The following is a 27411-nucleotide window of genomic DNA, read 5'->3' as shown; positions in this document are numbered from 1 at the left end:
TTGAATCCTGCTATGAAAAGGAGAGTGAACCGCCTTAAGGTTCTGCAGGGCAAACTGAACTCTGTCCTCAGCACCCCACCTCACAGATCCCAGGGACACAAGTATAGAGATCCCAACAGGTACCTGGGAATGACATGGTTCATCGTTTGGATTGATAGTCGAAAACACTTAACCTTCTTGTTACATCTATGGTGGATTAAAGATTGATCATGAGGCACATCAGCAAGTCTATTCACCTTTTCATTCATTTCATTAGTCATCTCTGTGTTCGTTAAACATTGATTGAGTTCTCACTGGGTGCCAGGTACATAGATATGGAAGCTCATGTCCTGGTTTAGGGTTAGAAACAACCACCAGATATTTGTGTAATATACTACCTAAGTAGTTTAAGTCCTTGTTTGTTAGTACCAATGTTTCCCACATGTTTCTGTTGGACTGTGGAAGAACTATCCCTAATCCTAAGGCCATGTTAACTACATGAAATAAATCACTGTTAGGAAATTGCCTTGAAAGGAGAAACAAGACCACAACTCTTAGAAAAAAATGCTGTAAGTAACCAATTTATTCATAAAACAATACAGTTTAAATATTTATTAGTTTTTCAGTCATACATTTTTTTTACCATCATTCCCAAAATGTTGTGCATTTGGTTGACATGTATTTGCAAGATTAGGATCTATAATTATAACTCTGGAAATCATACTAGGCATTTGCTTTGCTTGTTAATACTGCTCCCCCCAACAAAGAGATTTATTTTGCCTTGTGATTTACTTCCCCATCTCTCTGACCAAAAATAAGTTCCACTTTGTGCCTTTTATGCTTACAAACACTTGTCTATTTCTCTGTGAGAAGATCATACAAGTGAAACATTCATTGTTTTGGTTCAAGACTGGTCAGCTTATACTGAAACAAAACACCTCCACCCAAAGCAATGATTCCAGGCATTTCTGCGTATAGAGTTTGCTTTCAGGGTGATTACAAAAAGGCAAAAAGAAGCCCCATGCTAAGCTCAGAGGTTAACTTGGTAAACCAGATATGTGGGGAGCCATATTGCATGGCCATTGGCTATGGACAAGCCCCATTGTTGTGGTCCTAATGAAGACTATTTGAGGTCATCCCTAGGGGTTGACATAAAAATGGGACCATCCATGCGATGGTGTGTGATACCCCCTTTAAAAGGGCAGGGGCCAGCCAGGAGGAGCACTGTCTAGTCTTGTTTAAGGAAGAGGTGTGACTATAAAGCAGTGAGACTGATGTGGGGTGTGCAGCTTCTGGAATCAGTCTCATTACTTTCTACTCTCACCTCTGAGACAGGCAGGACCTTTATGCTACTGGAGGGAGGAGATGCCATTCTCAAGCAGAGTAGGAGCTGCCCTGTTTCAGATGGTCTCTAGCATGACACACTAAAGTCTAGAACCTCACCACTCTTAGTGCAGGCCAAGGCCTGCATTAGCATCACCTGGGTCCTCGTTAGCGATGCAAAATCTTGGGCCCCGCCCAGACCTACTGCAGCAAAATCTGAATTATAGTAAGACTCTCAGGTGGTCTGTGTGCACAGTAAAGTCTGAGAGGTGCTGGGCTACATGCCCCAGACCTACTTCAAAAAGACCACCTCTAGGTGGATAAAACTCTTCTTTAGTAGAGAGACCATTCTTAGCAGGGAGGAATTATAGATAACAACTGCAAAAACAGTGTGGATTGTTTTTTATTTTAAACATGCAAAATACAGTCCATGCATCTGCCATTTTCAAAAGTCTCTCATCTTGTAGCAGATAAAACCAAATATGTTTTGGCTATCAACATTCAATAAATGTTTCAAAATGCTTTATAGTGTAAAGATAATAAGAAATTTAGCAAAATTTCAACAAACCTGTATAAAAAATGGATACAGATACCATTTTATTTCAAGGCGACATGCTGTAATGTAAAGAGTTAAGTTATTATTATTTGTATTTCTTTGTAAAAAGTCTTTAACAATACATAGGGCTTAACAGATCCAGGCCCTGGGGCTACACATGCAAAAAAAATTGTCAGTTAGTTAAAAATCACCAAAACGTGCTATTTTTAAATGTGTACGTGTTTTTTTTTTTTTTTTTTTTAAGTACAGGAGTAGTAGACATATTAAATATTAGCAGGAATAGTATTTCAGAACTCTGTAAAAGTGTGTGGAGTTCATGGCGCTAGTGTCCTAGAAGACTCATACATTTCTGACGAACATTTTGGTTTAATCCCCTTGCCGTTATAATAGTCCACGACTTGGTTTGGGACTTCGGCCAACACGCTCTTTGCCAGGGCAGCTGGAGACGCCTGCAGAAAAGAAGAAATCACCATGACTTTGGCTTCTGATCAAAGGAATCTGATCCAGATTCGGCCTAAAGGATTTGAGTCCTCTGAGCAGCTGCTCCAAGCAAGAGTTCTCAGATTGTTGGAAAATAGACTTTTAATTTCATCATTATATTTTTTATGCCTGTCTCAAAATATAAAACTATTCACATCTGAAGATGGGAAAAGTTGATGACAGAATGAATTGTTCTGTAGTTTTGTTTCCAATTTGCCTCCAATTTTTGGGACTTATTTATATTTAAGGCACCAAGTTAAGTTTTACAGGTCTATGGTTCTTGCCATCAGGAAAGTTGTAATTATGTGAGGGGTCTCCCTGAGACTGGCATGGCCAATATTAACTCTACTATGAGGTAGAACATAACACATGCTACAGACCAGCAGCTTCTCATTACATGTGAGCTTATAAGCAATGTAGACTCTTAGACTCAACCCAGAGCTACTGAATCAGAGTCTGCATTTTAACATGATGCCCTGGTGATTTGTATGCATATTGAAATTTGAGAAGCCCTGCTCCAGAGAGTCAGTCATAAACACTGTGATTGACCAGAGCATAGGAAACAAAGAGACTAAGTTATCTTGGAGGCTTCCAAGAGGAGGTGGCATTTAAGCTGGGATATTTTTGAAATGTAGAGGAGGTGGCATTTAAGCTGGGCATATTTTAAAAACATAGAGAAGGGACAGGGAAATGGCATTTGATCATTCTAGGGACAGTGAGTTATCCTGTGGCTTAAGGAAGTGTGTGAGTGTGTGTGTGTGTGTGTGTGTGTGTGTGTGTGTGTGTGTGTGTGTGTGTATGTATATGTGTGTGTGTAGGATGCAGGTTTGGTTGGGCATTCAGTTGGAAAATGAACTGGAGGCCAGGCAATGGAGAGTCTTGAATATCATTCTAATTAATTTAGCCTTTATTCTATTAGCATTATGGATTTACTGCATGATTTTGGAGCAGGGGCACAGGATCATGTGATCTTTGGTGATGACTTTGCAGTAGAGAAAGGTTGAGGTTGCTACCATGCAGAGCTGGATTTGACTCCTGGTTCTAGAATTTAGTACTAACTGCATGAGCCCTGGGCAAGTAAATTCAACTTCCTGAGCCTCATTACTACATACTATCGAAGAGGTTGAAAACTTGAGGCAGAGTGACCAGTGAACAAGTTAAGACTCCGAAGGAAAGAGGGTGGGACTCAATGCCAGGTGACCTGGTTTCTAGTTCTTTCTTTTCTATGTAGTTTGTCACTAAACCATTCAACTTTGCTAAGCCCTAATGTTCTCAGAGGCAAAATAGAAGAGAATAAGAATATATGCCATCTCACAGAGTCTCAAAATAAGAGACAACTATTTTTACACTCGTGAAGCTCTGACTAGGGTGGAGCAAAGGCAATATAAGTTATCTCAACATTTGTACACCTGTAATATGCTGAAATAATAAAGAAAAAAGAGAGACACGCATCTTTTAAAAATTTGAAACATTGTTTTCCAGATTTCAGAGTTTTTCTAAAGTGATCCCTCCCATTTTGAAGCTGCCATAGCATGCTGGATGTTTGAGACCCACAGATGCCCTTTTATTTTATAAATAACTGCTCAGGGTTGTGTGTTAGACCATGGTCCATGTGTACACCAGGGCAGATACAAAAGTAATTTTCACCATTTTCTCCCTGGTCATGTCTTATATAAAGGTTAGAAAGTTAAATACTTGATTTTCTAGCCTTCCTTGTATATAGGGAGGGCCATGTGACCCAATTTTGTCCTTTAAGATAGAAGTGGAATTTTCCTGAGGGATGTTTTTTGGAAAGCTTTTCTTTCCTGGTTACAGGGGACAGACATGGCTCTGTTTCCTTTTCCCCTTTCTTTCTCTCTTGAACTAAATCCTGGAGCTATAGCAGCCTACTTTTATCATTATGTAGGAATAGAAAGGGAATCACATAGTGCTGACCCTGACACTATTGAATCATAGATGCCAGCAGCCATCAGCCTCTAACTTCCAGCTACATCAGAAAAATATATTCGTACTTGTATAATATAGGTTTTCTCAACCTTGGCACTATTGGCATTTTGGGCTGGATAATTATTTGTGTGGGGGACTGTCCTGTGGACTGTAGGATGTTAACAGCATTCATGGTCTCTACCTTCTAGATGCAAGTAGGTCCCACATTTGTCATCATCAAAAATATCTCCAGATATTGCCAAATATCTCCTGGGGAGAAATGTCACCTCTGATTAAGAGCCACTCATCTAATCCACTGTAAGATGGATTTGCTGTTACTTGCAGCTAAAAATATTTCTGAATAGGGCTGTCAAAGAGAACTTTCTGCAATGATGGAAATATTCTGTATTTTTGCTGTCTAATAGGGGAGTTACTAGCCACATGCAACTATTGAGCCCCTGAAATGAGGCTAGTGTGACTGAGGAACTGAGTTTTAAATTTTATTTAATTTTAATGAACTTAAATAGCCATGTGTAGCTAGTGGCTACCATATTGTGTAGCACAATTCCTAAGTGAATACCCCACTCCTTTGCATATCTGTGCTGGTGGCAAGCAAATAAGGGTTTGGGGACATTAAGTAGTTGGGAAAAGACCAAAAATATAAAAGCAGCTAGTAATAGCAGTAATAAAAGGTGTTTTTTTAAACCATCTATGTGGAACAGGCACTGTACTAAACTTTACATAGATGCCACTTTAATCTTCCAATGCATATATCATTTGCCTCATTTCACAGATGAAAATTTGTGGCACAGAGAGGTTAAATAAATTGCCCAGAGCCACATAATTTGGAGCCTGCCATTTGACTGTGCCCCCTAAATCCATGTGCTAGAAACTTAATCCCCAATGTAACAATGTTGGGAGGAGGGCCCTGATAAAAGGTTATTATCAGGGACTGGGTTAGTTATCACAAGAGTGGGTTGTTATAAAAGGGAATATGCCCCTTGTGCTTTTTCTTTCTCTCTGTCTTGCATGTTCATTTCCATCTTCCGCCCTTCGCCATGGGATGACCCTTGACAGATGCTGTTATCATGCTCTGGGACTTCCCAGTCTCCAGAACCATGAACCAAACAAACTTCTGTTGTTTATAAATTGCCTAGTCTGTAGTATTCTCTTATAGTAGCAGAAAATGGACCAAGAGCCTGTAGCCCGTATAATTTAAAGCTCTGAGTTATCACACAGAGCGGACAAAGAGAGGCAATTCATGGGTTAATGGCTTACATAAAATGATCTAAGCTCCTCACTTTCCCTCTTACTTATGGCTTATTACATTTGGAGTAGATTAGTTTGGCTAATGAAATGGTTTTCAAAATCTAATTTGAAATCCATGAAGATAAGTTGGGGTGGATATGCTCCTGGCATTCTGCCTTGGTCATCCTCAGAGTGGCGGGAGACTCCATGTGGCACAGAGACCGAGCAGCACCGACCTCCTCTCTCTGCTTGGGGCCCACCGCTTGTTGCTGATGCCCCTCAAGTCCCTGCTTACCAACCTCTGTCCTTACTCAAATACCTGACATAAGCTGTTAGGCTTTCCCCATGACTACTTCTCTCTGCCTTAAAGTCCTATAGCACCATTTTAGTTCTTTTCAACCACTCATAGTTTGCTTAGAACATGATTTTTCTGGTAATACCTTTGCCCTAATCCTGCAATTCTCCAGTAACTTCCTTGAGGCCTAGGTCCATGGCTTTATCATCTTGTTGTGGTCCTAGTGTCTAGTATGTGCCTTGCACAGGACAGGCACTCCATGAGTGCTTGGGGAAGAGGGGGAGGCTTGGGGATAGAGGGTAGAACCTTTCGTGGTTCAGTGGCACACATGTGCATGGGGCAGGGACAGGGAGAGCAGGGTTTGGGGAAGTTCATGAATCTCCTAGGGAGTGAGCTCTTCGATTACTCTTCACACAGGCCAAGTTATAGGTGGTGCTCAGTGATGTGGCTACTACTTTTGCCTGGCTGACAAAATGGAGCAGGACATAAAAATCTGGAAGAACACCCTTCCCTCCACGTTGGACACTATGGGAGGTAACTAGCTTCATTGATGAACATAATTCCAGCAAATTTAGCCTGCTCTAGCACATCCCTCCTTGTAAAGAATATTACTTCTTTTTGACGCTACTTCTTTTGTCCGTATGCAGATAAATTGAGGGCTTGGTGAGTTTCTTTTATTTAATGAGTGCTTTTACTTGGAAATTTCCTCCTTGGGAAAGTTGAGGATGGGATATAGCAGCACAATTACCTCTTACCCACATGTATTGCCCCGAGAGCTTGTGGGAGAGATTGGTTCCTGCTGCTATTACTTGGAAACTCTCTCTGCACTCCATTCTGTAATCAAGGGCTGATTTTCTGCTCCTTTAATGATTTTAGTTACACTGAAACCCCCCTTAAAAGTAGAATGGTAATTGTATGGCCGTACAACATTCAAGGAGCCCTGAAGTGTGCAGTTAACTTCCGTAGAAGGTCTGGGCAGGTCATAAACTCTAGGGTTCAGCTGAAGCTGCTGAGCTGGTGATTTATCTGAATGCTCACTTTAAAACCTGTCCTAAGAAGGCAGCAGGTCACACAGCAATTTCTGAGGAGCATATGCTAAAGGCTCTGATATTAGAGCTACAGGAAGGTAAGTATATGGGGTGGAAGGATAGGTCATTGTTTATTATGATCACCCATTAATCTTTCTACCCCCTATAATTACCTTGCACAGTATAGCTGGGGTCCCAGTGTGAGCCCAAACTGGGATTCAGATGTATCTGGACATATATAATAAGCTGGCTGTGAAGAACGTTGGGATTTATCTGAATGAGATAAATTTATCTGGTTTTACCAAATTAGCATCAGGAGGGAAATTTGGAGTGGATGGGATGGTATGCTGCCTGTCCCTTCCTGTCCCTGGCCTGAGAAGCTGACTTGAGCCCTATGAGGGGAGGGGAGGGGGGCAGTGGAAGCTGATGAAGACATTTTCCAGCAGGGATCCTTGAGACGTGGGGACACAGACTTCACTGCATTAAGGGCTCAAGTGACAGAGGGCACTCTGCAGCATGGGAAGGAGAGGGTTCTCTTCTTTTCTGAGGATACTGCAGAGCAGTTCAGGATGTTGAAGATTCTGCATATTCCCTCCTGCCAGGGCTGCTCAAGTTTGGTCACCAGCCCCTGGGAGTGGCATTGTTGGCACCAAGAACAGCGCAGAAGGAAGGCCTCAGTGGGTAGCAGGGGCTAGGGAAAGTCTCTGCTCCAGGACAGCTTTCACAAGGGGCACAGACTGGAAGAACACAGAGGACTGTCTGTGAATGACCATGTCACCCCCACAGACTCCCAGGCACAGCTGGGGGAGGCTGTGAGGGGTCTGCAGGGCCATCACTAGACCAGATGGAGCCTTTTGTGAATTACAGAAGGTGTCTCTCTGGGTGATTGTAGCTCAATAGGTTTAGGGTTTTGTGGAAATTTTAAAGGTGCTACTTCTTCCAGGGACTTATTAATTATCCAAAATTTGGGAATGTGAAAAAATTTTATTTCTGAGCACTGTTTCAATGTTTTCTAATATGCCTGCTTCAAGGCCATGGAGGAATGCAATGTTGTTTGACTTACTATTTCTTTCTGGGAAGAGCCCAAGACTGTAAAGTTAGTTGCTGATTTGTAGAAAACTGATAGAAGGCAAATGATTTCTGTTCAGTAGAGAAGGTAATTCAAAGATTATGAGTTTGTTTTTTAGCCCTGTTGATCACCAACCAGTTTTGAATATATCTCAGCAAACTTCTTCCAGCATTTCCCCCTCACTGACCATATTTAACTGTCTTATTATACTCCTTGGAACTAGCTTTGTCATCTTGCTCCTGAATGAGTTAAATAAATCTTAGATGCTGCTTACTATGTATTTATAGAGGATTTAGGATTCTATCATTTTGAAAATATACTTTTCCAAGGCAAACAGACTTCTGCCAGGGTATATGGCTTGATCAACAGAACCCAGGCTGAATTTTGGCTTCCCCTTGCTACTTTGGCCAGGCACACTTGGGCAGGGAACAAGATGCCCAACTGTAAATGGCTGAATGGCAGCCCTGGGGGCACTAAATTATATGGCTGAGAGTAAGCATTGGTAAAATTTGGCTACCATAGTTAACATGGCTCCTTATCTATAACTCAGTTTATACTTTCTCCAAAGAGTAAAGCTCTGCATGTCCTTGCTGTGGGAGAGGGCTTAGCCCAGGAAGGGGTAGCTGGTGTTGCTTCACGAATAGAAGATCACTACAAACACTGATGGACAAATGTGAGGGGTGAGCACGCTTTGGTTCTGCTCTCCCACTGGAAGCACCCCCAAGATGTAAATGCATACGTGTTTGAAGTTCCTGAAGGGCACAAACTGCACGATGTCTCGAAGGACAGGCTCTCCTTTGGGTGACCTCAGAATCCCATCATCACCGTCCAGCATCTGCATGTCACTGAAGTCAGCGTTCCCCACTCCCACGATGATGACTGACATGGGGAGGTGGGAGGCGTGGACAATGGCCTCCCGGGTGTCGGCCATGTCTGTGATGACGCCATCTGTCAGGATCAGGAGGATGAAGTATTGCTGCCATCAGATGCCAGGTGACGATGGGCAACATAGAGGTGGGGGAGACAAGGACAATACGATACCAGTTAGTATCTGGGTGGCTTCACTGCATATTGACCAAAGCAATGGTGACAATGGACAATTTTTGAGTGCCTGTGCTGATAGCTCTAAAGGCTTAAGGTTATGATGAGTGGAGCTTAAACACAGTCACAGTAATTATAGCTTAATTATAATAATCACCCTACTGACAGTTAAAAAGTAAAATGTGATAGAAGAAGCAGTAGATGGAGAGTCAGGAGGACTGGCTACCCAGCCTCAGTCTTTGAAACCCTGGGAAAATCCCTTAACTCCTCTGGGTCTCAACTTCTTCATTTCTTAAATGAGTGGTGGGGCCAGATCATCTATACAATCTTCTTCAGCTCAAAGATATTTAAAAATCTAAAGCTGTGCTGTCCAATACAATAGCCACTTGCTCCATGAGACTATTGAGCCCTTAAAGTGTGGCTACAGCAAGTGAGGAACTAAATTTTTAATTTTAATTAATTTAAGTTTAACTTTAAAAATGGATACCCAATTGAGTTATTGGAAACCTTTTACGTATGTTTGGGGCAACTTATGTATGTGAATCTACATACTCTTTCAACTATTGGTTTATAAAATCTAAATAAATATTAATTATTTGTGATGATAACTTAGGCTCCAAACCGAGATGCTGTAAGTGTAAGATACACATAGGTTTTAAAGACTTAGCAACAAGAAAAGAATATAAAATATGTGATTGATAATTTTTTATATGAAATACATGCTAAAATGACAGTATGTTGGCCATGTTGGGTTGAATATATTATAAAAACTGATATCCCTGTTTCTTTTTACTTTTCAAAATGCAGTTACTGAAGAATTTAAAATTATATAAGTGCCTAGCATTATGTTTCTACTGGAAGGCACTAGTCTAAGCCCTGCTAAAGAAGGGTCAGGGTTGCAATCTCTCCTTCTGAAGGCCATGTGCCAAGAAGGTGGTGGCCCTTCTTCAGCACAGATGCAGAAGACTGTGGTGCCCTGTGGCTTCCTGCTCGAAGTCCTGGCTCCTGGCCTGCAGCCTGTCTGGCCTCTTTCCACCTGGAGAAGTTGCAGGCACTCATTAGAGATGGGATTGGCAGAAAGGCTCTGCACTCAGCAGCAGGGAAGTGCTTTGGGGTCTGGGGAAGGAAAACTCATTGGAGGTCATCACTGCTGTTAGTCATCAAGGGAGGCACCATGGTGGCCTTTCTTGGTAAGATGGGAGAGAAGAAGATTTGTGAGCTCTAGCTCATGCTGAACTCAGAAGAACTTCCCATATAATCCCTGCAATTTCCCCAACATTCACAGGGAATAAATGTGGGAAGATCAAACCATTCCAAGTTGCCATATTTCAAAAGAGAAAGATTGAACAGAAGACCTACATTTTGAAAACTTCTGGTTTTAAGAATCATACACTTAAGCTTGCAAATAGGCTGGCAGTTCTAAATAGTTTCCTTTTTTCTCTGTAAGCCTTAAAAAATGTTTTTAAACAAAAAAATGCACTGGACATAATTGAAATTCACACTATGATGAAGACAGCCACATGTTCTGAATGCTTTCCATACAGTTTAATGTGAAGACCGAGTCTGTTCCATGTCCATTAACTTAACCACCTACCTAGAATCCTATCCAACCCCCTAATTTCCAAATTTATTTGAGTTGTGTATTTCCATCCCTATCCATGCTTCTTGAGTCTTACATGTTGACAAGGAAGCTGGCCTGGGAGTTTAGAGGAGGGTGTCAGTAGGATGAGGTGATGAAGGAGCTAGGAAGATACAGAGCAAAAGGACAGAAGGAGGCAATGCTGGTGGTTTGAGGAGGGAGGGAGGGAAGGGTATGGAATGCACCAGAATCACAAGTCGCCCTCCCCAGTGTGCAGCTTAGAGGGCAGGGCAGATGCCATGCCTGAAAGGAGACTGCCTGCAATTCATGAGCAGGTGGGCCCTTGAAGAATCCATAATTCTGCATCCTTTCCTTTATTCTCCACCTCCCCTAACTCTGGTCTGATCTGATTTTTACAGTGCAGGGGATAAATCTCCCCTACTGTGCAATGCCTCAAGAAACAAAACAAAACAAAAAAATCCTTGACAGTCACAGCACCACACTGAGAAACTTTAGAGTTGTAATGGTCTAGAGCAGAAGTTAGGAAACTGTTTTCTTAAAGGGACATTAATAAATATTAATGGGAAAAGGGAAATTAATAAATAATTTGCAGGCCATAATGGCTTCTGTCACAACTACTTAACACTGGTGCTGTAGTGTGGAAATAGCCACAGACAATATGTAAAATGAATGGGAGTGGTTATGTTCCAATAAAACTATATTCATGGATACTGAAATTTGAATGTTACATAATTTTCATGTGTCACTAAATATTCTTCTTTTTTTGATTTTTTGAAACTTTAAAAAATGTACAAATCATTCTTAGCTTTCAAGCCACTGAAAAACAGGCTGTGAGATAGAGTTTGCTGCCCTTTGATCTACAGCAGGTGTTCCTAATCTGGGTCTATGGACTGTTGAAAGATTTTAGGCAGTCTGTGAACTTGGGGTAAATTACTTTTTTATTTTCATGAATCTCTAATAGAAATCTATCTTGTTTCAATTATAAATGTAATCAACACGTCAAATTAGTATTAGCTGTACTTGTGACTTAGTCACCAATTAAAAAATCACAGATATTTTCCTGACATAGTACAGTGGCTGCAGGTATTTCAATGTACTGTTTACACTCACCATTATTCAGAAATTACAGAATTATTAGACTAGCTGCTGGTTCTCATAACTTAATATGTATATAAAACAGGTATTTTATATTTATGATGCTTCTTTGTCACATTTTAAAATATTTTGCTAACTGTATTTCAATATAATTTGTTTACTTAGTAACATATATTTTATTTTGTGCACTTAAAAATACTTCTGAGAAGGGGTCTGTGGGCTTTACCAGCTGCTAAAGGGTTTGTGGAACAAAAATGGTTAAGAAACCCTGGTCTGAGAGATTGTCGGGATTCTAGAATCCGATCTCTCCAGGTTTCATCTAGCTAAAGGTAATAGACTGCAGACTGCTGGATCGAAACCCTGAAGGAAATTTCCAATAAGGCTAGCAGTAACAGTTCCTTCCAAAGTCAGGCTGGGAAAATGCTCAGGGATGAAATACGAAATAGCCTTTGAATATACTTGAGGTCATATTTAGATAAAGAGGGGATTTTCTCTTTTTTCTAGGAGAGTTCCACAAAATAAAGGAGAAAATCCTATAGCAACAGACTCCCTAGCATAGCTGGCCTAAGAGGTTCAAGTTTATGACCCTTAGCAATCAGTGACAACAAAGGATCCTGAACCACAAACTGTTCAAAGAACAGGAGAAACCTCTGGGGGAAAGCATCTATTCCTGGCATATGGGGATAATATTTTTGGGGATATGTGGACTGGATGCTTCTTGCATATGGTCCCATTTCCTGGCCGTCCTTTCAGACCAGCCCCACCTGGCCCTGGAGAAGTGATTGATGGCCAAAAACTCATGCTGGTTTATTCTGGTTTATGTAAGACCCAAATCCAGGCCTATGCCAGCCCTGTTCTCTTTTTACTCTGGTGGGTTCTGGTACCACAGAGGGGATGAGACCATCCTGTTTTAAACTGGGCTCTGTGGATGCCCTAGGGATGCCTCAGATACTCCTGGGGATAAAAGGGTACAGGAAAACAGACAAGTTTTGACTCTACCCGTTAACCTAAATTTGGCAAGAATTATGTGTGTGTGTGTATGTGTGTGAGTTCATGTATTTTATATGTTGGGTTATTCTAAGCAAGTTATTGTTTGAAGAATGGGTTCTGGTGCTAAAAAAAAAAAAAAGATAAAAAATAAAATTAACTGCCGATCCTGTCCAACCCTGATCCCTAAATCTTGCATCTGTGAAGGTTCAAATTTGTCCAAGTCCTATGTGGTAAGAGAGAGACATAGTAGGGGAAGCCTCAAAGAGTCCACAGACTGGTGGAGTGTTGGTTTGCAATGCTGAGAATTGTTGGTGGATTCTCAAGAGAAGAGAAAAGATGAGCAGAGAGGAGGCATGATTTTCTTAGCTTCAACACCTGAAGCAGACTGGGGCAGCATCAAGCTCCCAGCATCTCTGCTGGATGAGATCCCAGATTATAGAGTGGCTCTGTCCAGCTTAAAGGCCAATATGTCCATGGTCAATGACTATTCTGAACTTGTTATCCAAGGAGACACACCTTTAGCTCCCCAGAGGTCAGCAACTGACTGCACAGGGTCTTCAAGCCTTTCTGTGGTCAAATCATTGGATAGTGATTTCAAGAACACATGTAATGAGCAGAAGAGGTAAGGAAGATGCCACACAGATTAGGCACGTTTGTTTTTCATGGATAACTCTGGTCACCTGATGGATGTTGGTTAGGAGATCGAAACTGTGGTCAGCTATGTAAATGAAAGAACATTTTAAACTTATTAGTCTAAAATAAAAATTTGCTTAAAACTATCCCCATTCCCTTGTAGGTCACAAAATAACCCAAGCCTGGAGGAGCTGAACATGCTACTCAGATGTAGGAAAGAGACAGTGGACTGAGCAAAGGCATGTGGCGACTGTCATTCCCTCTAGGGACCTTGGGAACTCTGATCTTTTCAAGTAGGAGAGACTTCAAATTTTAACTACAACAGGAACACCATCCTGGCATATAAGATGTACAATATTTAAGATACACATAAATTTTGCAAGATAAAATTCAAAGTACTTATCATCTTATATGTAGGAAAAGTAATTTTAGAATGGTTTCATATTCATTCTTTAAATAAGTATGTATTGATCACATACTGTGTGAAGCATTGTTTTGTATACTGGGGATACACTAGTGAATAAGGTCTTCTCATTGTAGAGCTTTCATATGAAAGTAGAGGAGACAAAATACACAAACAGTGGAATGCATCTAAAGTAGTTCAGGTGGTGATAAGTGCTAAGAAGAAAAGTAAATCCAAGACAGGGTAGGGGTGGGTGGCCTGGCTATTTTGGATAAGGTAACCAGGAGGAACTTTCAGAGGAGTTGATAGTTAATCAGGTTTAGGGTGATAAAAACCCTGATGGAGCAACAGGTGGAAATGCCTGGACATGGGAATTTGTTTGGTGTATTTAAGGAACAGCAAGAAGGTCAGTGTGGCTGGAATCCAGGGAGCAAAAGAGAGAGTGATAGGAGTTAAGATCAGAGAGGTAGGCAGGGAGTAGGGCATATAGTGCCATCTAGGCCATATTAGGGAATTTAAATTTTATTCTAAGCACGTTGAGAAGTATTGGAGGATTTAGAACAAAGGACTGACATAATACTAATTGTATTTTTAAAAGATCAATCTGGTTTCTGTGTGAAGCATAGATCAGAGCGGGGAAAAAGGTAGGAATAGTAGTTAAAGTGTAAAATGGGGTCAAGGGAGAGATTTTTAACTTAAACAGGAGATACAATAGAATGCTTACTTGCTATTTGGGAATGAGTCATTCTATTAGCAAGAATACTTATTTGCTAATGGGAGTAAGTCTTTGGTAGCAGGTGAAGTAGAAAGTGAAAAGAATAGAAGATAATAGATGATAAGGAGAAAGAGAGAGAATATAATGGCTGGGTCACAATCCTTGGATAACTGGGAAGGGATATGCCCCCATGCACAGAAGGAGAGGCTGACATCAGGTAGCAGTGTGGTCCTCCGTCTATCCTAACATGAGGGAAGGCTGAGAACGTGGGTGCAGTACAAGAAGAATAGATGAGTTGATGTAAAAAGATGGGGGAGTAGTATATTATTTTCTTTATGTAAACTCACTATCCTGGAACCCAGGATAAAATTAAAGAGAATATCAGACATCAGTAATAGTCTACTAAATCTGAAAAAAAATCCATAAAGCTTAAAAAGAAATCTATTGATATCATTAAAGTGATATATACGAAAGTTATTATGATAATATATTTACTTCTAAAATGCTAGATGAAAAATCTAAACTCTGTTTGGCCTTAGCTTGCATTTTTCTTAAGAAAACCCATAGAATGTGAAACAAGTCTTTGCTGTAATGTTTTGTGTTGCTGCACTTCACCACCAGGGTGCAAAATCATCCATTGTTTTACTTCTGTGGAGTTTGGCTTCCATCTGTAGTATGGGTATGTTGGGAAAGCAAGCCTATATTTGGGTGGAGTTTTTTGTTTGTTTGTTTGTTTCCAGGGATAGGAGGTAGGTATGACATACTTCAGCGAATATAGTAACTTCCATTGTTGAGTGTCGCCTGTTTTCAGGCAATGTGGTAGACATTGGATATGTATCATCTCTAAGCCTTACAACCCAGCAGAGATGGGTTTGATTATGCTCATTTTTCAGATGAGCAGACTGAGGACAGGAGAGGGGTTAAGTCACTTGTCCAAATTCACACAAGTAGGAATGCTGGAATTTATTGGCCAAGTGGGATGGGTGTTATGGCCAATATCCAGGTGAAGAAGGGAAACTTCCTGAGAGCAGGCAAATCGCCCTCTCCTTACCGAGGCCTCCTTGGTGTTGGTCTCCTCCGAGGCTGACTTGGCAACCTTCTGAATGATGGGGGCGATGTTGGTGGGACCGTAGAGTTGGAGCTTCGGAAGACAGCTCTGATAGGCTTCCACAACGCCTTGAATTCCTAAGGTGAGATTAGCAAAGATCAATAGTTCCTCCAAATATATTTATCGTCAAACACACACAAAAATGTAGCACTGCCTTTCTCCAAATAGTTCTTATCAACATCGCATTTATGTTCTTCAGCTAAAAAAAAGAATACCACATTGCTACTATTGCTGCCTCCTTCCCCAACGAAATCATTCTTTTCTTTAAAGGCCTACGTCAAAAGCAACATTTCCACAAACTTTTCCCTAATATCCCACTTTACATGTAACATTTCATTAGATCCTCATAGCATAATAAAATAGGTGAAGAAACAGAGGCATAAGAAGTTAAATGATCAGCCCCAGGTCACACAGTAAGTGAGTTATAGGCTCAGGATTTCAACCCAGGTCTGCCTGGCTCTAAGAGCTGTGTCCTCAGCCACTAGGCAAGTCTAGTTTCCACACCACTATGTTGACTCTAGTATCTACCACCAGGGACTCCTATAAGAGTTGTGTGTTCTCATCACCATCTCTACAGATGTTACACTCCCTGTGGGCAGGAATCATGACTTACTTACTTTTGTATTTCCTAAAAGAGCCTGAGGCAGTGTCAGGCACATGGTAGATGCTTACTGAGTATGTGATGATTGTGTAAAATAGCAGATAGACTCACCCACTGGGAGTGGTAGTACAGATGAGTGATGGATGGTCATCACCATGGTCAACCTCTCATTCAAAGGGGACTTCCATCCAGGAAATATTATAGTAAAGCCTGGGACTCTACTAAGAGAGGCAGCCCTGCCTATGCAGCTTCTCCTAGTATTTGGAGAGTCTTGAATGCACATTTCATGTTATACTCCTGATCCCCAAATAATAGTCACATTACAAATGATTTTTATTCAAATGGCTGCTCTTGGTGCCTGTGCTTGTGTTATCTCTTGCCTTCCCTTTTTCCAACTTGTCCTTCCATCTCTTTCTATCCTAAAATAGCACATTGGTCCTGTTTGGGCCAGGGAGATCCACACAAGCCCCTCATGAGGTTGTTCTCTACAGCCACCATGCATTGCAAACCAGCTCTTGGGGATTTTGGATGAGCAAGTTCTGTTCTGTTCTGCCTGTATGCAAATGCTTCTAACCTTGTTGAAAAGGCTTCACCCACCTGCCCCAAAGCCTGACATTCTAAAGACAGACTCAAAATCACATTGCAATTTGTTTTTGAAATTAAGTGATGCTGAGTGGAAGTTCCTTATCTCTTTTGGTTCTTGAGTTTTTGCGTAAGATAAGCAAGTTTGATTTCCTTTTCAAAAATACCAGGCAGATGAATTCTAAGATTATGAAACAGGTAACAACTAGGGTTTATATTTTATTCTGCTTTGGTGGAAAACCACTCTTATAGTTTAAGAATGGGGAGAGTTGAGGATGAGGAAAGTCTAAACCATAATAAACCAAGATATCATGGAAAGGAATAATGGCAGAATGGAGGTTGAGTCTTGGAGGTTACTATGTTCAGACCCAATGATATTGATATCACATTCTTGGTCATTAAGTGTTAAGTTTGTGATACAAATTGTTGGATGCTTTACATATCTCACTGGATCCGAATTAACCCTGCTCCACCTCCACTTCCTCCTTAGCAAGAAGGAGAGAGAGATGGGCATTTCTACTATAAAATGTCTTATGATCTTCATAGCAGCAAATGTTCTTAGCTCGGTTACTTAGAAAGCAGGAAAAATAATTCTAGAATGAAATTTAACATCATAGTTTCAGCATCATTATTTTGTGGAATCTTCTGGTTGGAAATAAGGAAACATGGACTTTGAGAAGGTTCATTATGACACAAAGACATGATACCACCTGTTCAAAGTCACTGAGGCCACATCCTTTGCCAACATACTGAAAGTGCCAAATCTTTTTCATATTTTCCCTTCTCCTTATACCTGCATATAGACGAAGTTGTAAAAAAAACACTTGATGAAAATTTGGAAAGCAGAAAGAGGGATATCTCATCACTGTCCATCAAGTGAAACTCCCCATTCTTCTTATCTAGCTAGCCAGCTAGCGTTAGTCAGAGGAATCCGGGATTGGGGTCAATATTCTTGCTGTAAGCTAGGATACCTCCTCTGCATTCTACCTTTTACTCTTATTTTTCTGATCTGTTACTATGGCTCTCTGTTTCCTTTGGAGTGGTGCAGTGGTTTATTTGGATACAGAAAGGCTACCTGTCTGCTGTGGACAACCATAATTGATATGCTATATCAGTAAGAGAAACTAACATAGTGCAAAAGGAAAGGCTGTGAGACATTGGCTTTCTTTTATATTGTGATTTACCTGCACATTCTGGGTTATCTTCATTAAAGTTGATTGCAAAGTCATGAGAGACCTAGACATCAATTAAAATTTAAAAACAGGAAGAAAGAAGAATTACAACTTTAATCCAGTAAGGAACCACTGGGGTTTAGAGTTTGCAAACAAATGCCCATTACATTCATTATTGTTAAGCAGCAGGAACCATTTTAAGCCTTTACACAATCAATCTAAGATGGAGGGTGAATTCTAAGCTCCCTGTGGAGTTGAGGTGACAGGAAGATTTTTTTGGAATCAGATAAACCCTGGCAGGAGGGGACAATAAGACATATTTTAAAAATTTAAGACAAGATTTCAGAAAAATGAACTCCAAATAGCTTCTGGACAGAATTGGCCACAGACTGGAGGCTTAGATTTTGCTGAGCTCTATTTGGACCCAGGGATTAAAAAGAAAAAGATAACTTAATAACCCAAGCTGATGGTTATAAAGGCTCCAGCTAAGCTGTTGACATTTCAGAATCATCCTAACATGATATGCAGAGCTATAGGGCAGCAGAACTTTCACATATATATAGGTAAAATAGACTGCACTCTACTTTTGGAAAAGTAATAAAGTAATATACCTCGTAACCTTCCAACACAAATCCCTCTACTTGGCAGGACCTATCCACAAGGTCAAATAATATATTGTTTACTTTTTCTTCCCAAAAACCTGATAAAATAAGACGGACATTCTGGCATCTGAACAGTTTTGATGAATCATTTGGAATTTTGTGGAGAAATCTATTTCAAAGGAAGTTTCCAAGCTCTGACTCTTTGGGGTGGCTATAAAATAGGTCACCGCGTTAAAAGACATTTCCTTTCTTAGTGGGAGGTTACAGGTGAGGCTGTTGGTGCCTGTCTCATATTTTCTTGCCCTTAGCACTTCCAGGCAAGTCAGCTGACTTCCAGCCATCTTACCTGCTTTATTTACTTTAAGTTTTTCTCTGGTCTTCAGAGTCTGCTTTTCTGTCCAAGTGACAGAGTAAAAGTGTTGGGAAAATGTCCCTTGGGAGCAGCTCTTAATCAGTAATTGACAGGAGAAGATGTATTAATATGCCAGCTCCTTTATCCCTTGGGGTCTGTGTGTGCTGTACATCATCTCTCAGGGTTCCCCAGCAGAATTAAGCTCCAGCTGCCACAGTGGTAACTGGATTGATGATACTCCTGGTGCTGACTTCCTTCCATTTCACAGTTCTCTGTTGAGGTTTCCTCCACCTCTCAAATAAACTACTTGCATCTAAATCGTATTTTTAATATCTGTTCCTGGGGAAATGCAAACTAAGACAGATGGGGTTTGGGTTTCACTTTCAATGCATACTCTGAGATTTTGTCCCAGAGAAGTAAATTGTGATGACTTTGTAAACTCTCTGGGCAGCACCTGAGCTGCTCAGACCACCAGTGCTTATCTAGGGCACAGGGGAAATCAGGTACAGAAAAGGGATGGTTGAATGGCTTTTTGGGAACAGAAGTGGGAAAATATGAGAGGCGTTTACTGGGACTGCAGGAAGAGTAAGTTAGCTGACAGATAGGATGGAGCTAGGGGATGAAAAGAACATGAGGACTTCAGAAAACAGCAAGAAGGATCAGTTACTCCAAAAAGGAAACCAGGAAGATGTCAGGAATGAGAAAAGGAAGGCTGGGAACAAGGTGTGTTACCCAGCCTTGTCCTCAGCACTGTTGGGCCAAGTTTAAGTTGGAAGACCTGTGGGGATGTGGAAGACCACCTGTGGGATGTGATGGAGACCACTCAAGCACCCCTGGGGAGTTGGGCTGGTGGTGGTGTTCCAGGCTTGAGGCTCAGTAGCTCTAAGAAGAAAGTGAGCACCCACCTGCCGGCAAGCTGGAGCTGATACCACATCTGAATGGGACTGTAACTCATCAGCTCCAGCTGATTCTTGCATAGGTCATCTTTAATCTTAGTGTTGCCAGGCTTTCAGTTTTTCGAGAGAAGTCAGAAATCTGACATTTTATATAAAATTGCCTACTTCTTTACAAAAATATGTCAAATATAACACATTTGTGGCCTGAATAATGTCTACAGGCCACCAGTCAACAACTCCTGTTCTATAGTCTTTCTCCCCATATGCTCTATTTCCAACAAATGCTTCTAGAATTCCGTGCCCAGCAGGAAGGCCAGCGTGGAATATGAGGCAAACAAGAAGGCAAACAGTTCAGGGAGATGTGCCATTCCATCCACTGCTCACGCAGTAGTAACAGGGAGATTGATTTCCTTTTTCAAAAAGAACACTGAAGGGGAAGGCCCTTTGTCTGACAGCTTTGGTGAGAGAGCAAATGTCAGCATCTTCCTCCTGACCTGCAGCTCAGACATAATCAGTAAAAGAGACATTAATGATTGGGCAGTGTTGCTTGCTATTAGCTCAGGCCTCAGAGGCATTGGGGAGGTGGAAGCTGGGGCAGGGATCTTGCTGCCTCTCTAAGCTCTGCCCACCTGGGAGAGCTCAGTTCTCTGTAGAGAGTGTTCCACATAAGCATCTGGTATACCACAGTAGAGTGCCTCAGCTCCGTTACAGCACAAATTCCTCTACACACAATCTTTGCCTTCTTTCTGTCATGAGAAATCATTATAAAAAACAAATAGGATCATAACGTCTTCATAAGAACCTTTGGGCTTCTCAATCCTCTAAGCCATAATGGTTCTTTCTTCAAGACTTGTCTGTGTCTCCTACACAAGACTTGAGCTCAGAGACTTGGGATGAGGGAGTTTGTAGACTTCATCATCAGGGACTTTCATAGTTGGCATTGCCAATAGGATTTATTTTGATTCTACCTCCTAGGGGAGATATGAATGGATAGGTTCTGAGCCCCGGAAGATCAATTTCCTGAGTGCTTTCTCAGTCTCTGACCATATCTATGGGAAGCTAAACAATGGAACTCCTTTGTCTGGACCTCTGAGAAGACCCACCCAGAATACTGGCAGGTCAGGTTTCAGCAAGAGACAGTTTCTAAGGAGTTAATCTTGCCGGTTCTGAAGACCACTCTGACTCTTGGGGCCCTACTCACACAGTTGGCATTAAGAGGCAACAGAGGAGAGACTGCTGCAAAGGAAACCCAAGTTATCCAGGAACCACAGCAAAGTGAAAGAAGATCCCATCTCCAGGTGCTCACCGTGTACTCTGGAGGTATCCTGGCGCCAAACCCAAAGGCTGGGAACATCTTGTCACTGAAATCAAAATAAAAGAAAAAAGAAGTTGCTTCATTTGTTTAGCTATTATGAAGAAAAAATATGGACCCACACTATCTTGCTAGGCCATGTTGCTATGTCAAATTGTCAAATGCTGACTCAGGCTTTTTTTTTTTTTTTTTTTTAATAGAGATGAGGTGGCACTCTTGCTCAAGCTGGTCTCGAACTCCTGAGCTCAACGGATACCTCCTGCCTCGGCCTCACCAGAGTGCTAGGATTACGGGCGTGAGCCACCACACCCAGGCTAATGACTCATGCCTTTGACTATCTCTGGTAATGGGAGTAGCAATCACACAGATGATTAAAATCAAGAAACAATCCCCACAGTTCATTACAGTAATAAGTCTACAACTTCTCTTCCCTTAACTTTTTGCTAGATTTGATACCAAGAAATATAATGGCTGCAGAGTTCACCAATCCCCCCCACCAGTCCAATTTTCTGTTTTCTTTGAAAAGTGTTCACAAATTAGGTAAACTCCTATGGTTGACTATGTTAGAATCTTTCACATATATTATCTTTTAAAATATTTATAGGGAGAGATTACTATCCTCATTTTACAGGTGGGAAAGTGCCTTGAGAGGTAAAGTAACTTGCCCAAGATCATGCTGCTAATTAGAGCCACGGTTAGAAGACAGACAAGCCTGGATCTGAGGGGATATTAAAAAGTGATGGAAAGCTTGTAAGTGTGGCCACTGACAGAGCTTTGTGCCTTCTACATGACTCATTGTGTCCACCACCTATCACACTCCAGCAGCAACAAGTTGTTCACATGACTTTTCTTGTTTCCTGAACTCAAAGGTACCCTGTCTTTTGTATCAATATCTTTATATCTCCACTGCCCTGTGCCCCCACTCTTCACCATAGAACTTGCCATAGAATGTATGCTCAGTAACTAGTTAATGAATAGATAATGTATGAATTTAAATCAAGATATGGTTACATAAAGAAGGGAGAATTCTTGTGAAAACCCATGACAGTCATATATATATCCTGTGGCTTGGTTTCTCTTATGCATGTTGGAATTTGTCTCCTAATTTATTCATTCACATGTATGTTTATTGTACTATATGTGAGAGGACGAGGAAGAGAAGAATTAGCACATTTATTGACACATACAATGTACCAGGCTCAATGCCAGGTAATGTACATATTTATTAATAATTCTCATACAACCCTGGAAGTTCCACCTACTGATTATTCATTCCCATTTTACAGATGAATGAGCACAGTCTCAGAAAGGCTAAATAAGCAGGCAAAGGTGATTACCAAGGAGGATTGTGTGATCCCAAAGCCCATGCTTTTTCTGGTATACCTTTTTAATTTAATGATTACATACAGTATTTTTTCCTTAATTATATATATATTTTTATTTCCTTTCTCTCTTTTTTTTTTTCCTCAGTGAAGAATCAACATTCATGAGAATATATGTAGTATTAAATGTGATTTTCTATTGGTACCTCCAGTAATTGGGCCCCCTGACTGGATAGCAAATAATCGAATTTTGTGCTGTCAGGGGTGTGTTGCAATGGGGATCTAGAATATTGCTCTTGGCAAAGGGCACGTCCTTTTCATACTATCTACCTTTAATTTCCTTTCTCATTAAGAACACATCTGAGATTTCTTCTTGTAACAATTCCTATAATTCTCAGTTTTTGGTATAGTCAGTCAAAGGGGGAAAAAAAAGGAATTCAGATAGAGCTTACTGTCCTGAACATCTTCTGTGAGCAAAAGGGGATCCTCCCATCCCTAAGGCTGACCAAGAAGCAAAAGTACCGTGTTTCCCCGAAAATAAGACAGGGTCTTATATTTATTTTTCTTCAAGAAGACACCCTAGGGCTTATTTTCAGGGAATGTGTTATTTTATTTAAGTACGGTACAACAATCTACATTTATTCAAATATAGTTAAGTAGTTTTCTTCTGGAACATCATCATAACTCTCCAAACCCCAAATTCCATCCTGAATTTCTTGCGACTCTATTTCCTTTAGAACCATTGGCCCCAATCTCTCATGTCGAGCAATAGAGCTCTCATGGGGCAGATGAGAAGGGCTGCTCGTCTTCTTTATGGCTCCGAGACAAAATGCATGGGTTGTGCAGATACGCTGTGTAGCCACATTCATCACTAGGTCTTATTTTCAGGATAGTGCTTATATTGTGCAAATGCTTAGAAATCCTATTAGGGCTTATTTTATGGGTAGGTCTTATTTTCGGGGGAAACACGGTAGCAAAGCCAGATTCTTACCCATCACTACCTAACTGATTTAGAAGTCACTAGTAGACAATGATGGCTTTGACAAAATTTTGCCAAAACATAGCCAATTTAAATAAATTTGAAGTTAGGGGTTGGGAGGTACAAGGAAGACAGAATTCTTTAAAATTAAAGTCAAAATTCTCCAGAAAATCACCAGCTCTCCTTTTCTCACTGTTGTGCTGCTCCTGGCTTTGTGGTCCATTGCATCCAGCATGTGTTGGAGAAAGTATTAGTGTGGATAAATAGAGACTGACAACAGCTTACCAGGGATTAGCTACAGATATAAGAAAATATACCTCCAGTCCTTGGAAATACTGGAATACTTTGCTTCAGCAATTCCTCCTTAACCAAGACAAGGGCAAAGGGATGTAAGAAGGAATCTGGGAGGGGGATTTCACAAGTTCTTTCTAGTTAAGTCTGGAATACAGCTTTTCAGGGTGGGGGATGGGTCCTAGTTCTTCTAACTCAAAGATGGCCCAAAAGCCAAAAGAGAGAAACCTGGGATGCTCCTTTAGTTTCCTCTTTGATGGGTTTAGGAGGGGCGAGATCTCATAGTCCATCCGTTGGTAATCACTAAACCAGTGTTCCAGCCTTAATGATATTTCTTTTATTCCTTCTAAGCCGTCTTTGGGGATTTGAAGTTTGTTGAGCATGATGCACTGTTATGCAATTGAATTTCAAGAGCAGAAAGGTAGGGAAAATGCCTCACAAGGGGAATAATTAATGAGCCAGGAGGGATAAATTCTCTGAAGTTAGCCACCACAAAGCCTCTAACTAATAAACATACTAAAGAAAAAATTTCAAGCCTAAGCACAATAGATTTAAACATCCATTCTTTCTGTTTAAAAATAAAACGAGGCAAAGAGGAATCTTATTATGCAAGAAGTGAGAGAAGGCATATTGAGCTAAAAAGGAAGCATTGGTGTGTCAACACTTCAAAGAACTCAAGATTGGATCCACTCAGCACCAAGCAAAGGGCCATTTAGCAGCTCTTAGGAAAATAATTGGTGAAGACTGACAATCTGAAAAATTCAGGGGTACATTACCACATTGGTAAAGGCAGTATTTCTTACTATTGGAATAAAATAGTATAAAATACAATAAACAGCCCATGTTCTTTAATGATTATGAGCAAGCTGTCCTGAACTTAGGGAATGACCATGATCAAATGACCTCCAGATGGAAGATTTGTTTTTAATTACCATTTTTACTTTTCCTGTTAAAGAAAACTTTGAAATAAATCAAGAGGTTAATAGGAGTAAAGAAAAATTACTGTATTTATAAGGAAATGGAGACTAATTCAGAGCATTATGGCATTTCAGAGCACCTCGGGACATTTAATAAAGACTGTTTTCTAAAACAGTGGTCTTCAAACTGGGATACATGAAAATGCAAAGCCCTTCTGGGGATAGGAGAGCATGGCTTTTTTTTTCTTTTAAAAAAAGGGAAATCAGTATTCAGTTCCTCTACATCCATATGTACTCTTTGCCGAAATCAATCTGGGAATTCATGTGATGGAGAGACCTGTTCTCCATTCACACTGTTCCTTTCACTATTACCCTTCTCCTTTACCTGTTCTGAATCTTAAGCACCATGGTGCATTGCTCCAGAGGTAAATCTCTGTAGTATCAAATAATGGTACAATTATAAAGGTGAATGATTCACTAGGAAAAAACATACTTTTGTAAGTCAGGTAGTTGCCAATTTTTGCTTTAAATAAATTTTAGCCAGTTCTGATGTCAGCTGGTAGATCATTAAACATTTTTTCTTTGACGATTGACCATTACATGATTTTTTTGGTGTCTAACTCAGAATTGAAAGAATTGTTATTCAAATTCTCCAGTTCCATGTACTTATTTATAAGAATAGGTTTTCTTAGTATTTACATTGATAAAAGAAAAAAAAGTGGGTTAGAATTGATGCTAGACTCTCCCATTCCAATAATAGGTAGCATACATCCACAGATAATGTAAACTAATTGGAAAAAAAAAAAACATTATCTGTTTCAATAAGATCTGATTTCCAGTACATTTTTACTTCTTATAGGTAATAATTAGGCACTGAAATTTTCAATATCTTCATGTTCTTTTGACCAATGCATTAATAAAAATTGTAATAAAAATTCCACCCATGTCTTTTGCTCACATTTTAATGGGGTTGTTTGATTTTCTCTTGCTGATTTGCTTGAGTTCTTTATAGATTCTAGTTATCAGCCTTTTATTGAATGTATAGCATGCAAATATAATGGCCAACAGATATATGAAAAATTGCTCAACATCTCTAATCATCAGGGAAATGCAAATCAAAACATAATGAGATATCACTTAACTCCAGTGAGAATGGCTTTTATTAAAAAGTCCCAAAACAACAAATGCTGGCATGGATGCAGAGAGATGGGAATACTCATACACTGCTGATGGGACTGCAAACTAGCACAAAATAGTATGTGGATACCTCAAAGAACTAGAAGTAGAACTACCATTTGATCCAGGAATCCCACTACTGAGTATTTACCCAAAGGAAAAAAAAGACATTCTATAAAAAAGACAACTGCACTCAAATGTTTATAGCAGCATAATTCACAAATGCAAAGATGTGGAATCAACCCAAGTGTCCATCAATACAAGAGTGGATTAATAAAATGTGGTATATGTATACCATGGAGTACTATTCAGCTATTTAAAAAATGGTGAACTTATACCTCTTGTATTAACCTGCTTGGAACTGGAGACCATTATTCTAAGTGAATCACAAGAATGGAAAAACAAACACCACATATACTCACCACTAAATTGGAACTAATTGATCAGCACTTATGTGCACATATGGAAACAACATTCATCAGAAATCAAGCAGGTGGGAGGGGGGAGGAGGGGATGGGTAATTTAACACCTAACGGGTACAATGCACACTATCTGGGGGATGGGCACACTTATAACCTTGACTCAAACAGTACAAAAGCAATTTATGTAACCAAGATGTTTGTATCCCTGTAATATCTAAAATTATAAAAAAAATAAATTCAACCCAGATGATATTTTTAAAATACTTTGAAACTTTTCATCATAATCAATTTTAAAAATTAAAAACATTTAAATTTATATTCATATTTTTATTACCAAAATATATGATACAGTGATCAATAAAAGAATTTCAAATCAAATTTATAAGATACATTTGGATAAAATTCTGTGGGGAAAGAAAATGGAAATATGAGTTGGTAAAAAAGAAGAAACAATTGAAATTATCATCTCAAACTAAAGTGCTTGTTCATTTTTTTTTAAATGGATGATGGTGGATATCGAATAGTTATGACATTTGGATGCTACTGGAAACAGTCACAGGAATTATGTTAGAGTTTTATTTTAAATGTCCATATTTACAATACACTAGATTTTTCATTCTCTGTCACTAATTTAAACTCATGATGAAAAAGTTAGATTTCAATGAAAAAAATGTGTGAGGGTTATTTATTTTATACAATCCTTTTTAGGGACATATGAACAAAAAAACTTTTAAAGACCATTGGTTCAAAATGAACTTTAGATCTGAGACTATAGTGCTATCTCCTTTTGCATTCAGTTTATTTTTAAAAAATAAAATTAGGGTATTAAAGATAATAGTGTCCATCATATATCAAGTATTTACAACAGGTAGAGCATGTACTAGTTGGCTACTTTATATCTAATCCTTACAAGTGCTCTGCAAGGGAAGTTTGATATACCTTCAATTTGCAATCAAGGAAGCCAAGGGGCCCAGAAAATGTGAATCTCATGGGAATGGAGGTAGCAGAACTAGGGTTTGAACCTAGGTCTACCTGTCACCAGGATCCCATTCACTTTCCATCAGCCCTGACTCTGTCCTCCATAAGAGGCTGGGCTGGTCTAATGAGTCAGAATAATGAGAATAAGTCCATCTACATTCTAATAGCAATAAAGAATAGAATGAGAATTCTGATCAGCCCAGAAGTCACCATCCCCAGGACTCCCTCCTCAACCATCCCTCTTCCCACAAAGGACAGAGTTAGCTCTTTCCTCCTTTATGCAGTTCCCATCCTCACATGGGGCAAGGCTGCCCTGGCCA

General features: G+C 40.1%; 1 protein-coding gene across 2 annotated transcripts in view; it reads right to left on the bottom strand.

Annotated features, from left to right (window-relative positions):
- Positions 1–546: 546 nt before the first annotated feature.
- CPNE4 (copine 4) overlaps positions 547–27411 on the bottom strand; it is a 448003-nt gene continuing 421138 nt past the window's right edge. For both annotated transcript variants that reach the window (XM_012766878.2, XM_076005366.1), the window contains exons 12-16: positions 21001–21055; positions 17857–17908; positions 15433–15566; positions 8644–8880; positions 547–2307 (exon numbers count right to left, since the gene is read on the bottom strand). In XM_012766878.2, the coding sequence (XP_012622332.2) occupies positions 2173–2307; positions 8644–8880; positions 15433–15566; positions 17857–17908; positions 21001–21055 (613 nt within the window). In that variant the 3' untranslated portion in view covers positions 547–2172. The remainder of the gene's footprint in view (positions 2308–8643; positions 8881–15432; positions 15567–17856; positions 17909–21000; positions 21056–27411) is intronic.

This window comes from Microcebus murinus, chromosome 1, assembly GCF_040939455.1.
Source record: "Microcebus murinus isolate Inina chromosome 1, M.murinus_Inina_mat1.0, whole genome shotgun sequence".
Lineage (NCBI taxonomy): Eukaryota > Metazoa > Chordata > Mammalia > Primates > Cheirogaleidae > Microcebus > Microcebus murinus.
Note: the sequence above shows the minus strand (reverse complement) of the source record. Positions and strands in the feature narration are given on the sequence as shown.